At 42.4% G+C, this 15,237-nt stretch overlaps 1 protein-coding gene across 3 annotated transcripts; it reads right to left on the reverse strand.

Moving 5' to 3' along the window:
- Positions 1-3,070: 3,070 nt before the first annotated feature.
- On the reverse strand, positions 3,071-15,216 carry znf318 (zinc finger protein 318). 3 transcript variants are annotated; one of them, XR_014554920.1, is made up of 13 exons: positions 14,753-15,216; positions 13,927-14,048; positions 13,062-13,830; positions 11,644-12,850; positions 10,818-10,924; positions 10,629-10,728; positions 10,191-10,504; positions 7,825-8,016; positions 7,512-7,605; positions 6,998-7,116; positions 4,560-6,769; positions 4,396-4,448; positions 3,071-4,302 (listed from the first exon to the last, which is right to left on the reverse strand). XR_014554920.1 is itself a non-coding variant. In XM_083695912.1 (11 exons), the coding sequence occupies exons 1-11, from the start codon at positions 15,035-15,037 to the stop codon at positions 4,847-4,849; spliced, it is 5,232 nt and encodes a 1,743-aa protein (XP_083552038.1). In that variant the 5' UTR covers positions 15,038-15,216; the 3' UTR covers positions 3,071-4,846. The 3 variants fall into 3 exon arrangements, 1 of the variants encoding a protein (XP_083552038.1); XR_014554921.1 differs by having other exon boundaries at positions 4,396-6,769; XM_083695912.1 differs by having other exon boundaries at positions 3,071-6,769.
- Positions 15,217-15,237: the final 21 nt, after the last annotated feature.

Here is a 15,237-nt window from a genome sequence, read left to right on the forward strand (position 1 = left end):
TTCAGCTCCCTGCGCCCTTCTAGGCCAAGAACTAAATCATTGGCCTGACTGTCACTCGTATTACTGCCTAGTAACGGACCACTTATTTTCTCATTGGGTAATGGTCTAAAATATTAGGGGTAGGGCGAGTTCTGAAATGATGTACTCCTACCTAGCAACAATTCATGAATACTTTTATATGCATGAAAACTCACATTTCGTATACGTCATCATACACATTCCGAATTCTTATCAAATAACACACGTTGGTAGTCTATAATTTCTGTATTATCTGTTTGTGTGTAGCCCTTTGCTTTTAGTCAAGACTCGTCAATAATACCCGTCAGTAATAATCAGTCATTAATATTGTGTTCATTAATATAGTATTCATACATTTAATTTAATCATATTTTCTAAATGTACTACTCTCGGTATGGAAACTGACCCCAACCCTGCCACTTACCATCGGGAGTTGATTGCAGGCAGCGCCGGGTCCGTCCCTTGCCTGACCTGAAGACAACCCGTGATGTTATTGTTTCTTGGGCAGGTGGACAATGTACAGGGGGACCCATCATCACCACCATGTTTTCAACAGCAGTGTTTATTATGTAGGCCTATCTGTAGCGTGGGGCACTCTTAGAGATAGTCATAAAGATAAACTGCACGGCTACGCCACCTTTGTGTCATGTCGACGTCCACAGTACTAGCATGAATAACACAGGCTCACTAAAGAGGCGATAGAGACATGATTCCAGTTCAATTGGAGTTAATACCTATTATACCTAAATAATAAGATGTGGATGGAATAATTAAACTGAAAGAAACAGGTTAGATGCGAAATATAAATGTTTATTGGACGGACAGTTAAATTGACGTAGCCTAATTGAGTAATGGATGAATGGTTGAGGTTTGAGGGTAAGAGGATATATACTTGCCACGGTAGAATGGGAGGGCAGAGCCCTGGCCACGGGAGAGATACTAATCACAAGAATATTCTCGTATGAACACGAGAGAATAACTGTGGACACACTCGGCACACACACTGCAAAGGGTGATACAAGTGTTCAAACAGGTGAAATTGATATTGCATCGTTACCACACCGCATGCAGTGAAAGGGAAGAGACTAAGCCGAGGTATCGCTACTCTTCCGCAGCACAAGGCTCCCCGCTCAAAGCAAAGAAAGGAACTAGTGGCAGCGACGGATATACTATATGGAGATGACCAGTTGGTTTAATGGCTACAGTATATACTGCTAAAAAAGTACATTAAGTCAGCTTGATTACAATGAATGGACTCACACAAGCAAGACAAGGTCTAGCACAGTGCTACACTAATACATGCATTGGTAAACAGCAGCTAGCAAAAAGTCCTCACTAATACATGCATTGGTAAACAGCAGCTAGCAAAAAGTCCTATCAACGGGAAAGGACACAGGAGACAGTATATCTACAATAGAATATTATACTACAAGTTAAAGGCCATCTCATTACCTGTATTGGAATAACTGCCGCTATACTCCCTCTGGCACCACCTAGGTCTAGCTAGACCTGTTGCAGTGTACAGGTTATTAGAGTAAAACAAATACCACAACTCGGATGGCAACGCCTTCCTACTATTACCGCTAATAAATAAACAAGGCTACCTGGTCTTACCTGGTACCTTCCTACTGCGGATTGCCTGAAAGAGGGGCTAGCAGCGGACCTCAAACAACCTACACAAAGCATCGAGATTTGAATTGAACTGTACACAATAAACAAATACTGGCACGCTTCCTCCGTGTCTTACCGTCCGTTTAAATTTCTACATAAACGCAGAGCGAACAAAATGTTCCATCAACGTAAACATCGCGCTTAAATTGAACGTTTGTAACAACTGTCGCCCTAGAGCTAAAATCCTAATTGGCGGAGGTATGACCCTTTACATATCTACACCACTTTACCAGCTCTTCATCAGTGACACGTGGGCGGGAACATGCATGCTCATTCTCTAGTCAAAAATACGAGAACAAATATTTAAATTTCATATTCTCCTGTGGATGCTTTTGCCAGGAGCCCGCACTTCACAAATGGAGGGGCCGCATCAGGGTCTCCATCCATCGGACTTTCTGTTCCCACCGCTCGCATTGTTTCATCGATGGCCCGAACACAAGTGGGCACATTGATGCCACTCTGGATAGTAAATGATCCATAGCACCAGTTAGTTGTTAAATGAAAGAAAACATAAACATAACAGGATAGGATAGGCATGTGTTCCAGACATTTTAGTTTTTAATCTTTAATAGCATTAAAATGTAATGGGGAATTTAAAGGTACGATCTGTAGGAAAATTACTATAGAAGGATATAGACATTTATTTTATGAACATATTTTGAAGCAATGAGCTGTTTATAGTCTCAAAAACATAAACAAGGTGTGTCCTTCCTCGATTCTGGTTCAGAGGAAAATCTAAAACCGTAACCAAGGGAAATTATATGAATGTTGCCAATTAGTAATTAACAACCCACTGGACAATACCTCTTTAGGCTTATCTGGCATGAAAGCAGTCAAGCCTTGAGAACAAAAGCCATAACAATTGCAGTATTATGTAACCGTTAATTTAGCAAGTTATACTCACTTACAAAGCTTAATACACGCGACCAGCGCCATCTACTGGAAATAATCTTTACAATTGGAATCAAATTGGGCCTCCCATGTTACCATAATCCATAATAATTTGGACAGTGAAGTCAACATTTGATTGTTGGCATACTCCATCAATCTTGATTTAAATCAAGTACAGAATGTGTTGAGGGTATTTTCATATATATCTGACAGTCTGGAGACATCTTTATAGTGACCAGAGATGTCTCAGAAAACTTCTAAATTAATTATGATGCTGCTGTGATGGAATCACTTATAATGAGTGAGAAAGTTACTGAGGTTATACAAACCTAACCATCAGCTCCACGAACAAGAGGGTCTAAAGAAGTTGAAAGTACAAAGTGCTTATTATGTAGGCCTACTGAAATTATGAAGATGAGCATGTAGAACACATATTAAGAGATCTGTCAAATGATTACAAAAAGCCTCCAATTGTGTACTATTGCCTCATATTTATTGAATCCAAGTTACTGCAGTAAAAACATTGACAATGACATTACATGACATACACTTCACAATATGGACAACCTAACCTACAATATGGACAGCCAGCCTTCAACATCTTTATTGACAAATACAATGAAAAGGATTGCAGTCTTGCTCTTACAATATCAAGGATCCACATGTTGTTAGTGATACTGTATGTACATTGAAACAGTAGAATAATTAAGTAGAATTTCAGTGCTGGCAACTCTGTCAGAGTCTTGCGCTGAGTAATGACAGAGTAAAACAGACCAAAACAATGTATTCACTGTGGATCCTATTTATGTTCAGATTGCGTTTCTTTTTCTGAGCATTTACAGGACAAAAAACAGCCCTTTATAGTGCTGATCAAATTGCTATGACAGCCTTACCTTTTCTGAAGCGAAGATTTGTGAGGCTTTGTGAACATTTCTGAAGCAGTGAGTGGTGCTTGATGCTTTCATTCAGACTCCAATTTCAAGCCCAGGCACTTGATTTCAGATTAACATAATTCAAATTGACAGTAATATAGCAAATCTATTAGTTAAAATCCTACTGATGAAGGGCCTGCAGAGAAATAAGCAAATTACAGAAAATGAAACCACTTTCAGGTATGCCTCATTGCCATTGGTGAATTGCATACAATTTGAAACTTTCCATGCGCCTCAACATAAATCAGATCTCAACAATTAGAATGTTACAAATCATTACAAAGCAATTCATGTTGGTTAGCACAGATGTCCACACAAAAATGTACTATGTTAATAAAGTTGGAATGAAAAATGGTTCTGTATACATTTGATAACAAAAAATAATAAGCTACTGTTTATTTCAGAATAGTCAGTGGCCACCACAGAAATAATGAGTTTTTCTTCAAAATGCCATTGATGTTGAACTGCATTACCTATTACCAAATGTCTTTTTAAATAAAATGACAGATAGAAGATGTTAACAAACTGCTAAAGTTATAATAGGTATCCTATCAAATACTAGTTTGATGTCTTGAATTTTGACTTGAATTTTTCTGGAATAAAAGAGTGAAATGCTGTGGCAACAATTTTATTTTAACTGTACTTAAGCAACACTTACAGGATAAACATTTTATTATATTTTCACTAATACATAGAATAGCATTGAGCATAGTACTGCCAGTGAAACATAGTGGCGAGTAAAGAAATGATTCCACATTATGTTCATGAATATACATCCACATCTTCTTTTCTGGAAGATAAAGAGTGACATATTATGATGCAGTTGTCAAAGCAAACAACATTATTTTAGAGATATATTTTGGTCCATGCTGCACTATCTTACCAAATGTGTTTTTCTTCTTAACCTTGAGCACTCTTGTTCCTGTATTACAATACCTTTCAATTGTTCAAATAGGGAAGACAAGAATAAACAGCTTAAGAGGTTGTACTTGTATAACAAAGAAACAACATAGTAATAAATCAACAAACATGAGTACAGTACATTACCTTTTAGAAGTAAAGACAACTTTTGCTGTGCAAGTCAGAAGGAGGAAGAGATCTATTTTCTTAAAATCATAAGCTTGCAAAACAGCAGTATGAGCTTGCTCATGGAAGGTCTCAAAGGAAGCTCCACCTCCTCATTCATTAAATTTAGTGAACAGATCTATATTTCACAGAGGATGTGTGGATTACTACTTGTCGTCGTTCCCCCCCCCCCCCCCCACATTGTTCACCCTTATCTGGCTGATCACCCAAAAACTCCCTCCCAAGGCCCGTTGTCTGGTGGAGTCTTACTACTCAAAATTAAAATCAAACAAGTCTAAGTTCAGCACCTCAGTTGGGAGATCTAAGGTCTTTGTTGAGATACTCAATTTGTCAGGTGGGTTATCCAAAGTTTTGGTGGCAGTCTCAGGGTTGTCTTCCTTGGGCTGCAGCTCAACCCTATTCTCAGACTTCTCGGATTCCCTTGTGTTTGTTTCAACACGGTTGGTATTTTCAGGAACCGGGTTAATTAGGGGTTGCTTGGTTTGTGGAGCCAAGGACTCCAAAGTTTCACAGTTCAGCGAGTCACTCGCTCCAGGTTTAGGATCCATAGCAGGTTTAGTGGCTGTGCTGGTATTGGATGGGGTACTGTTACAGTAGAAGATGTCAAACAGATCTTGGGCTTTTGCGGCAGCAAGGTTTGACTTGGGTTTTTCTGATTTCTGGATTACCTCACTCGGGGGTTTGCTCATGAAAGGAGGGGGGTGGACCAGCATTGTGAGGTTCTGCTCACTCTCAGGCACGCCTGGTGCAGCTACATCAGACTCATTACGGGTCATCACAGACATGGTCAGCTTAGACTGTTGGGCTGTGGCCTCCGTGAATGTCGCTGTTGCAGGAGTAGGGGAGGATCCTGGATTCACAGACACTGATGTGGAAGTAGTGTCTGACTTCCCAGTGTCCTGATCTTGTGGCTTTTTTAGAACCACTTCCTGACCACCAAAGGCCTTGGAAATTATGTTCGCAGGCAGTGAACTGTCCTTTTTAGGATGATGCTGTAGAACTGGCAGAGGTGTCACCCCAGCGCCAACAGTCGGTGTGATAGAGAGGAAGGCGTTCAGAGGGGCAGGTTTGGCATACACCCAAGGTGACTTCCTCAGGACCATAGTGGGTGCAGGGAGATTGGGCCGTATTTTACCACGGTCAGAGTGGTAGGGTAGCCAGGTTTTTGTTTGGGGGATGACAGTCTTTCCTGACAGCTTGATAGCAATGTTTTTGGCAGCAGCCAAAGACTTTGAAAAAGAATCTTCATTGCCATCCCCTTTAACCACCGTCTCATCGTCCCTTAAGAACTCAGCAGCCACTCTCTCCGCCTCCTTCGCAAGATCATTTTCTTTTTTCTTCCAGCTGAACTTTCCGAACATGGACGGGGCTATTACCCCACCTTTGCCTGTTTCCTCGCTTTTCTTGCGCATCTTTGCTCGCATTGCTGGACTTGGCCCACAGAACACCCTGGGAGGCTCAACATATTTTTCGGGAGGCTCGGGCTGCTTTCTAGATCCTGACTTCTCGTCTTCCCTAGGACGCCCAGCCTTGACCTTTTTTGACTGTCTATCCTCCTTCTTAAATTTCCCTTCCTCCTTCTCTGATCTATACCTCTCCTCTTCCTTCCTGTTGTATTTGGACTTGGGCTCTTTCCCTTTACTGTATCTAGACTTCTCCTCATCTTCCTCATCATCATCCCTACAACTGTTCTTGGATCTTTCCTCTACCCTGCTGTATCTGGATTTCTCCTCCTCTTCCTCCTTGCGATTTGTGTAGCGCTCCTCCTCCTTGCTATATTTGTATTTGTCTTCCTCCTCTCTCTTACTGTGCTTGGGCCTCTCTTCCTCATCTTTGCTATGTTTGTATCGATCAACCTCCTCCCTCTTATTATATTTGTGCCTCTCCTCCTCATTTCTCTTGCTGTACACAAGACTCTCCTCTTCCTCAGTTTTGCTGTACTTGGGCTTCTCTTCCTCCTTCTTATTTTTAGACTTCTCATCCTTCTCCTTGTCCTTCTTCTCCTTTTTGCTGTGTTTAGGCTTTCCCTCCTTCTCTGTGCTGTTTTTGTGTTCTTCCTCGTGTTTCCGTTTCAGCTCAGTGTGCTTCTTATCACTCACTTCCAAAGTGAGTGCAGCCTGGCGGTCTAGGTTTCTCCTCTTTTCATAGAGTGGACACTCATACATTTGTTTCTGGTGAAAGGAAGGAAGACAAATAGGTCATTAATGTGAAGAAGTAGCACTGAACTTACTTATTAAAGAAAAGAAAAATACTACAGTACACAAGTGAACTTAACTTAATACCAATGGTTCAGTGGAGCCCTTCAAAGCATAGCTAAAGGAACCTGTGACAAAACAATTTCCCAAATGAATTCTAAAAGCAGTACAACCATGCCTCTCTCACTACAAGGAAGCCATTACCTTGTATTTCTCATTGTGAGTTTGAGTTGTGACATGATCTTCTGCGCAAATCGCATCCCCATAAAACTCTTCACACAGCTGGCAATAAAATCCCCTCACGGGCAGCAAAAATTCAGATCCTATGAGAGAAAAAGAGTGGACAGAGTTGAACCACCTGGGTTGCCACAGGGAAGAGTCATTGATGACCGTAATTTACCTTTACAGTGCTCTCCATGGAAAACCTGTAGTAAGAGGAGATGGTTAATACATTTAAATCTGTTCCCTTGAGAATGTGTATAGAGGTATATTCAGTGAAGAGATGCATATAAAGTAATATGTGCACCCTATGAATTTGGCAAACCATTTATGCCTCTTACTCCAGATGCATAGTTTTGTTTTCAGTGATTGAAAACTGTGGCAGAGTTCCAGCAGTAAACAAAACCTAAAAGTGAAAGATTGCTAACAACATTTAACAGTACAATTCATGACAGATATATAAAAAATGTGTAATAAACAAGACAAAGCCGTTTTGTACCTTTAGTAGGCTTGACCATTTTCTCTGTTGATAAATAATTCTTCTGACTCTTGGTGATACTTGGGGCCCAAGGTCTATTGTATGGATCCTGGGTCTGTAAGTGCAAAAAGAAAAATGTTGCATTAACAAACTAATATAAAAAACAAGGAAAAGTATTGTTAAGGATAAATGAAAAAAATGTAAGGAGCGATATGGCTGACCTGTGACACACAAACAAGAAGAAGAGGAAACAGCACTTTCATAACATACAACTTAAGCTTTTCAATTAACTTAATTTGAGTTTGATTGCATATCCAACAAATGGTACACAAACCTTTCTGTGCGATTTGCTGTGCAAGTGCGTGAAAAAATCGAACATGGAACCAGAGGTGACGTTACAGTTTTTGCACCAGTGGTTCCCTGCGTCATAGTATTCAAACAGGTCTGGAATCACTGGAGACGAAGTGCTGGCAGGGACATCCTGCTTCGATTTTTCTGGAGATGCTCTTGAAGACAATGCAGCCGCCTGACCAGGAACACAAGTTCCAAGGGTTAACTGATCAGCTTAACTGATGAACAAACCGTGAAGAATTAACCACTTTGAACTCTTGAAACTTTCAACAGTATTCAATATTCAATTGAACATACTCACATCATTGTATACTGTATGTCTGTAAGTGTATGGGTATGTGTTAGTATTCGCATCTCAACTTATCGGAGTCTGCTGAAATAAAGTTATATACATAGATTATGTATATACAGTTAGACAATCTTAGTCTATACCACATGCTCAAATGTCATGATGTTTGCATCATATTTGAATCATACTATGTATGTATGTATGTATGTATGTATGTGGTATGCTCCATATTCCTCTTAATTGAAAAACATGGTTTTTAAAAGAAAATATAAATCCCTGTTTGTCAAGGAAGGGCCAAAAACAATTTTACTCTAATCCCCAAATTCAAAAACTCTTACCTTGGCAACTTAGGCGATCTGTGTTCCAGCCTTGAGGGAGTTACAGTACTCATGGGTTCTTAAGGAGAATCCTAGCCATGTCTGTGCAGCATGTACTTGATTCATAATGCCTTCTATATTCTATGTTTTAAAGAGTGTACTTGACTCATAATGCATTCTATATTCTTGAAGGTACACATACACATGAACCTCCAATGAATGGTCAAAATAATATTTCAGCACTGATCTGTGAGTAAAAGCAGTTGAGCAAGAATGGTTTCACTTCAGCTCTATTCACAAGTATGGAGTGGCACATTCAAAGAGATTTCAGGAGATTCACCTCCGTCAAAAGCAACATTTAAAAGCTGAGAATGAGGATAGTTTGACTTTTTAGACATTGCTTCAGTTCTTTTAATGATAAATTGTTTTGCTCACATTCAACAATTTCCACATCTTGCTTAATCTAAAAGCCCACTACTCATCAACTACTCGGAAATGTTGAAATGCTCTTTTTTAAAGTAAATATAATTGTTAGATTTCCCTTTTAAGAACTGCTTTAGAAAGGAAACCACCAAGTCTTAATATCAAAGTATTAGTTTTAGACCCCAAAGGTCAGTGGAGAGGTCCACAGGATTGCCATAGGTCTCTGTATGCAAAGTATTTATCCCAACAGATCTACAACCTCCTAGGCTACATATTGATTGTAAAAATACTTCTAATAACTAATAACAGCTGCATTGAAAACAACTGTGAGAGAATGTAGCATCCATCAATGAACGACTGATATATTGTCACAAAGGATACCAGACAGATTCAACTCTGACTTTCACAATTCTGACACTGACAATGTGTTAACCTAACCTGACTTATGTTATCACATGATTTAAAAAAATATTGTCTTGTCTGTCAAATGTATAATAAGATGTGACAGAAAAGAGATGTGTACCCCTGTCCTTCACAACTAATTAAGCTCAATTCAAAGTGACTTAACACTTTAATAAACCCTCAATGTATTAACAGACCGGAAAAGATCAGTCAGGGCGGGTATACGGCGCATACTGAGAGGGAACTTAAAACACCAATAGATGACATCATTTGTTCAGGTGAGACTGCACATGTGCACCGACATTGACCGCTGATATGCTGTGTAAGAGGAAGGCTAAATAGCAGCTATTCAATAAAGCTTAATTGGAATCAAACAACAACACAAGGCATGTAGACATCCAAGTTAAAACTGGGTCCTTTTAAATAGCCTTTCAAATAGACTGTTCAGAAAGGCATAATTCCTAAACAGAACAAAGGCTTCTCGTCAAATTCAACAGGATATCAACTTACCACAGGCTTCATAAGCACACACTTAAAGTTCTAGCTTTTAAACGGCTCTTGGGGCTCATGATAAACATGGTAGCATTCAGAGCAGATTCGGTGGGAGAAATTCAACATTGAACAACGTATCTATGGCCTCTAAAATCGCATTCTGAAATATGGTATTGAGGTGTCCTGTAGCAATGTGCTTTACATAGCATTTTTTTATGCTTTGCTCATTAAGAAAGATATAGAAATATGTGTGGTTATATATATATTTTTTTTTTTTAAAAGTTCGCATTTTTACATTTTAAAACTTCAGTGTGGCCACAAACTTACATTCTGCACCTTTAAACAGAAGCAATAGACATAACCAATGAGAAGATTTTTACCAACGCTTCAGTTCTCTGGCTTGTCTAGAAGCGTTAGGAATCCTACCTTAGCGGTGGAAGATTGGTCCACTGATGACTTCCCTGGGCTCCGCGCTTGCTCCTGTTTCTTCTCCTGCTCCAGTGGCGGTGGTTGTACAAGTTCCCCCGAGGCCGTACACTCTCTCCGAGGCTTGTCAGTTGCACACAAACCCAAAATAAGAGCAACCTTGTCGAGTTCGGACCGTTTTTTCTCAGCAGCCTCGTGCTCTTTTCGTAGGACAGAGATCTGGGCCATCACCTCTTCCTGGAGCCGGCTGATCTCTGACAGTAAGGGGTCCTTGTGGCCATCTTTCTCACGCCGCTTTTTCCGGAGAAGCTCCCCTACGACACAAACAAGACACTGTATGCAAATATACAAAACCCCTCTCAAAAACACCCAGCTCATTATATATTGTAGTACAGATAGTTTCTTCTCAAAAATCTGGAATTTAGGTTATAGAAATACCTTGCTGTTTACGCAATCTCTCCAGTTCCTTCATGAGATACTCTTTCTTCTTCATGCGAATATCTCGATCTCCCCTCAGTTTTTCTCGTTCCTCAAGTACCTTGAGCAATATTAGCAATATTATAATTTGAGTACATGTATGGAAATACCACAACACATTGAGCTGTAAGTGGATAGTCGGTAGAATACCTTTTGTTTTTGGCTTTCATTATTTTTTTCTTCTAAAACTCTCCTCTCCTGGTGGCCTGCTTTGGAGCTCTCTATTACATGATCTTGAGGGGCCATCTTTGATGATCCTGTACAGGAGGAAAGTTGAATGTGTCATTCCATAAATTAGGGGGGCCAATTACTGTTTTGTGGATGGAGAACTTGAGCTGTTCCAAATACATTTATATTCAACTTGCAATTATTGCATTATAGTAGGACAGCATATCTTGTGATGGAGAAGACCACAGGATATTTCAACAATGTTACATCCTTGTATTGACTTGGTGCCTTCACATATTTAGCAAAAATGGTGTGACATAAAACTACACCTGTCTTTCCCTTCATATTTCATGGTGTTAGCTGCAGGAAAGCTGCCTATTGAAATACTGTACATCAATTCGAAGGACTTTGCAAAAAACGTTTGTTTGAAGAATAATATTTAACTCTCCTCATTTGGTTTATTCAATACATTCTCCCTATCTTGATGTGACTGTAGCCGTTTAAAATTGTTTTTTTGTGTGTCTATTTTACATGTGTAATTCTGGATGAGGTGTGTAATGCATGTTGTCACACTTCAAGTCCAATTCTACATATGAGGGTAATTGTATTCCTGAAACTAGACATCCTAAGCTACGTACTAAAGATATTTTTTTGACCCATATAATGAACAATGCCCTGAACAACACGGCAGTTTCATTGATTATCGTACTTAGTTATTATTATAGTACGTAGCTTAATGAAAACCCCTATCGAACAAGTACCAAGAAACCATTTACTATTCTTTTAACCATTGACCATTAGCTCTCACCGTACGACCGATCAAACGTTTGGGCATTCTGATAATCTTCCATGGGAGACTGGGGCGGCATGCCCATGGATGGAGGTGGGTACATGGGCCACTGTTGGGCCATGTAAGGCATGTAGTTTCCGTACTGCCCATAGCCAGGGGGTGGGTAGTTGGGGGGTACCAGACCATGTGTCTGGGGGTAGGGAGGCATTGAGAGAGCTGAGTGGGAAGCCATGACTTTAGGATCAGGGGTTTGGGAAGCAGTCTTTCCCAGCACTGGGATCCCTCTGCTTATGTTCTCAGTCTTCACCTCTCTGCCTCCTCGAGATTTTCCACAGGTGCTGCGCTTGTCAGGTGGGGGAGACTTTTTTTGGTTCCTTCTATGCTCAAGACTGCTGCTGCGGCTCCGACTGTGACTATGGCTGTGACTGCGGCTGCTGTCTGAGCTTCGGCTCCCACTGTGGCTCAGGCTATGGCTCCTCCGCTTGTCACTGCTCCCGTCTGAGCTGCCTGACGAGTTGCGACGCTCCCTCTTCTCAGGTCTGCGAGAGGCGGTCTTCGAAGGAGCCCTCTTCCCATGCAGGCGCTCCTGAGTCCTGGCGGCCATCTTGCTGATCTCAGTCACCCCAAGATCCAACCCAATGGTTTTAAGTAGATCCTGGATCTTCTCATACTCATCCATGTCCTTCTCTTCCTGTGACCCCGTTCGTAGTGGGTAGCCAGAGTTCGGCAATACAACCTTTATGTTTTGGTCAGGGGTGACAGAGGACCTGCTTTGGTACCGAATGTCCACTTGCTGATGAGGGCCCCTGATAGTATGATCTCCAATACCAGCAAGGCCCAGTAGGCGAGGGGAGGCCACAGCACGATGCAGTGTGAAGTCCCCATAGAGCGCCGCCTCAGTCACACGATCAGCTGGAGCCTGGGACCTGGCCCTTACTGGCTCCTCCTCATCTCCATACAAGAATTTTTCCTCATCTTCAATATCTGTTACCTTCTTCCTTCTCTCCTCCTGCTGTGCACCTGCACCTCCCAGCAGGCCAAGGATCCCAGAGAGTCCACTGCTGTCCTGTCTGAGCCTGTCGTGTGGATCCTCCCTCAGTTCTCCTAGCATGGAAGCCAACATGTTGGGCTCTATGCTTTTCATTGCGCTAAGGAAGCCCTCTGCCTCTCGGGACATGCTGGCACTGTGGTTCTCTGCAGGGCCACCTCTTGGAGAATCACTTTTCTATAAAACAAAAACCCAAGAATATTATGTGCTGATTTACATAAACTCTACATAGCATTCATAACACATCCATAAGAACTAAATAAATACAATAAAAGCCTTATAACACATTCAATATTGTACCCTGTAATGTGCGTTCTTGCCGCCACAGTAAAAATCATCATCAAATATAAGGATAATACACTAAACAACATGATCACATGTCCCCCACCTGTAGCAATAAGGGGGAGTCTGTCTCAGAGTCAAGGCGCTTCTTCAGGATGGACTTGGTGGGCATGTTCAGCATGTCCTCCATGGCCTTACGACGTCGGGCCATCTCCAGTTCCTTGAACTCATTGGTCGCCTTCTTCTTGTTCTTCTTGCCATCCCCCCTGCCACCACTGCTGCTTCTGCTACTGCTGGTGCTGCTGGTACTGACGCTGCGGCTCCGACTCTTGAGTCTACCAACACTCCTTCCCCTGCTCTGTGCTCTGCTAATGCTGCGGGCACGGCTCGTTCTCTGTCCAGAGCTCCGACCACGGCTCCTGCTCCGGCTGCGGCTCCTAGACCTGCCGACTGGGCTCTTGCTCCTCCCACGGCTCTTGGCCCTGCTCCTATGAGGGCTGCTGCTGCGACTTCGTGGTCGGCTCTTGCTCCTCCCACGGCTCTTGGCCCTGCTCCTATGAGGGCTGCTGCTGCGACTTCGTGGTCGGCTCTTGCTCCTCCCACGGCTCTTCGCCCTGCTCCTATCGGGGCTGCAGCTGCGACTTCGTGGTCGGCTCTTGCTCCTCCCACGGCTCTTCGCCCTGCTCCTATCGGGGCTGCAGCTGCGACTTCGTGGTCGGCTCTTGCTCCGTCCTTTGCTGGGGCTGCAGCTTCTACTGCGAGGACGGCTCCTCCCTCTGCTGGGACTCCGCCTCCTGGGGCCGCGGTCGTCAGGCCCATCATAACTGGGTCTTGGTAGGTAAGGCTTGGCGTGGGGGGCTCCCACTGTGTATGCTCTATTTAGGAGGAAGAACGGGAATTAATCTCACCATAAGAGCCATGTGACCATGGGATGGGCTATATGTACCTGATCAGTGACGCATTTACTGTACCTGTCATGAGGGGGGATTGGATTTCGAGGGGGTCCCACACCAGGTGGTCCAGTCAGCTCATTGCCCACGGTGATCACCAGACTGGTGGGAATCCCACCACGGGCAGGCGATGGTGATAACCGCTGCAGACAAAATATGTTTCATCAACAATTCTATGAAGAACAATGGTGCACCTCGCTCTCAAAAAGTAACCTGATTGAAAGATATGCTTGTTTAATGCTCAATAGAAAACAGCCTGTTTTAATTGACCTAGTTTAATCAGTTGGAGGCATGCTGTGCAAAAGGTAGCCCACACTCCTCTCAGAGTAGCAATCTGGAAAAGGGGCACCTGGTACTTCATGGCATAAATCTGATCAGTAAAAAAACTACTTCAATTTACTATATTGGTTTGTTTTTGTGTTGTTTTTTCTAGCGAACGGTTGAAAAAAACAAAATGGCCATAACCATATTTTCAAATGAGCCTGAGCATGCAGAGAACTGCATGCGGAAGAGTGGATTAAAACATAATGCTGATGAGTGTTTTGACTGTATTCAACCATCAGCTAGAAGTAGCAGCACAAAACACCATTCATTATCCTCTTAATCATGACCATTAGAGTAACTTGAAATTGTTTTTTATTCATCAGATAAAATGGATGCGGATACATTATTGTAGTCGCTGCTCGGTACCTTGACAACCGGCTCATGTTGCATCTGTCTGCGTGACAGACAGATGCAACGTGAGCTGTCTTGGGGATAATGTGCGAAATAATACACCTGTGCCAAACTGCAACCAGCTAAATTAATTTGATGAAGCTTTATGCCGATCATCTATTGATGCGCATACCTCGCTGGCAGGAGGTCCGCTGTCCCAGTCACCTGAACCTCTGCGACTTCCTGAACCGGGAGACGGATACCTCCTACGCTGTGCAGAACGTCTATACGGATCTGGTGGAGGCCCACGATCATGATAACCGTGGCCATATGGAGGCCGCGGCCTGTCTCTTTCTTCGATGAAAGGAGGCCGAGGATAAGGCCGGTCGGGCCCAAGATGCGGACCATAGGGCGGGGGACAACGGTCTTCGTACGGAAGATAGCCGCCTCCTCGAGGTGGAGGCCGACCACGATACATTTCTCTGTTAAATCTGACCTTTCGTAGCAATATAACAAAGTACTTAATGAACCCAGACTGCCGTGTTCTACTACTTACTTACTGTATGTATTTGATTCTGAATACATTTGACCATATATTTGTGGATTCAATATGTGTTCAAAGCGCCGCAGCAACCTCACGATGCTAGCTTGTAGACAAGCTTCACAAACCTCTGAATA

Source organism: Argentina silus, assembly GCF_951799395.1.
Source record: "Argentina silus genome assembly, chromosome: X".
Classification (NCBI taxonomy): domain Eukaryota; kingdom Metazoa; phylum Chordata; class Actinopteri; order Argentiniformes; family Argentinidae; genus Argentina; species Argentina silus.

Bases quoted from the DNA above. Each gene is read 5' to 3' on its own strand.
- znf318 (XM_083695912.1), bottom strand. From the start codon at position 15,037: ATGTATCGTGGTCGGCCTCCACCTCGAGGAGGCGGCTATCTTCCGTAC. The intron at 10,925-11,643 runs GTGAGAGCTAAT...CCTCCTGTACAG, and splicing joins AACGTTTGATCGGTCGTACG to GATCATCAAAGATGGCCCCT. The intron at 6,770-6,997 runs GTAATGGCTTCC...TCCTTTCACCAG, and splicing joins CTCACAATGAGAAATACAAG to AAACAAATGTATGAGTGTCC.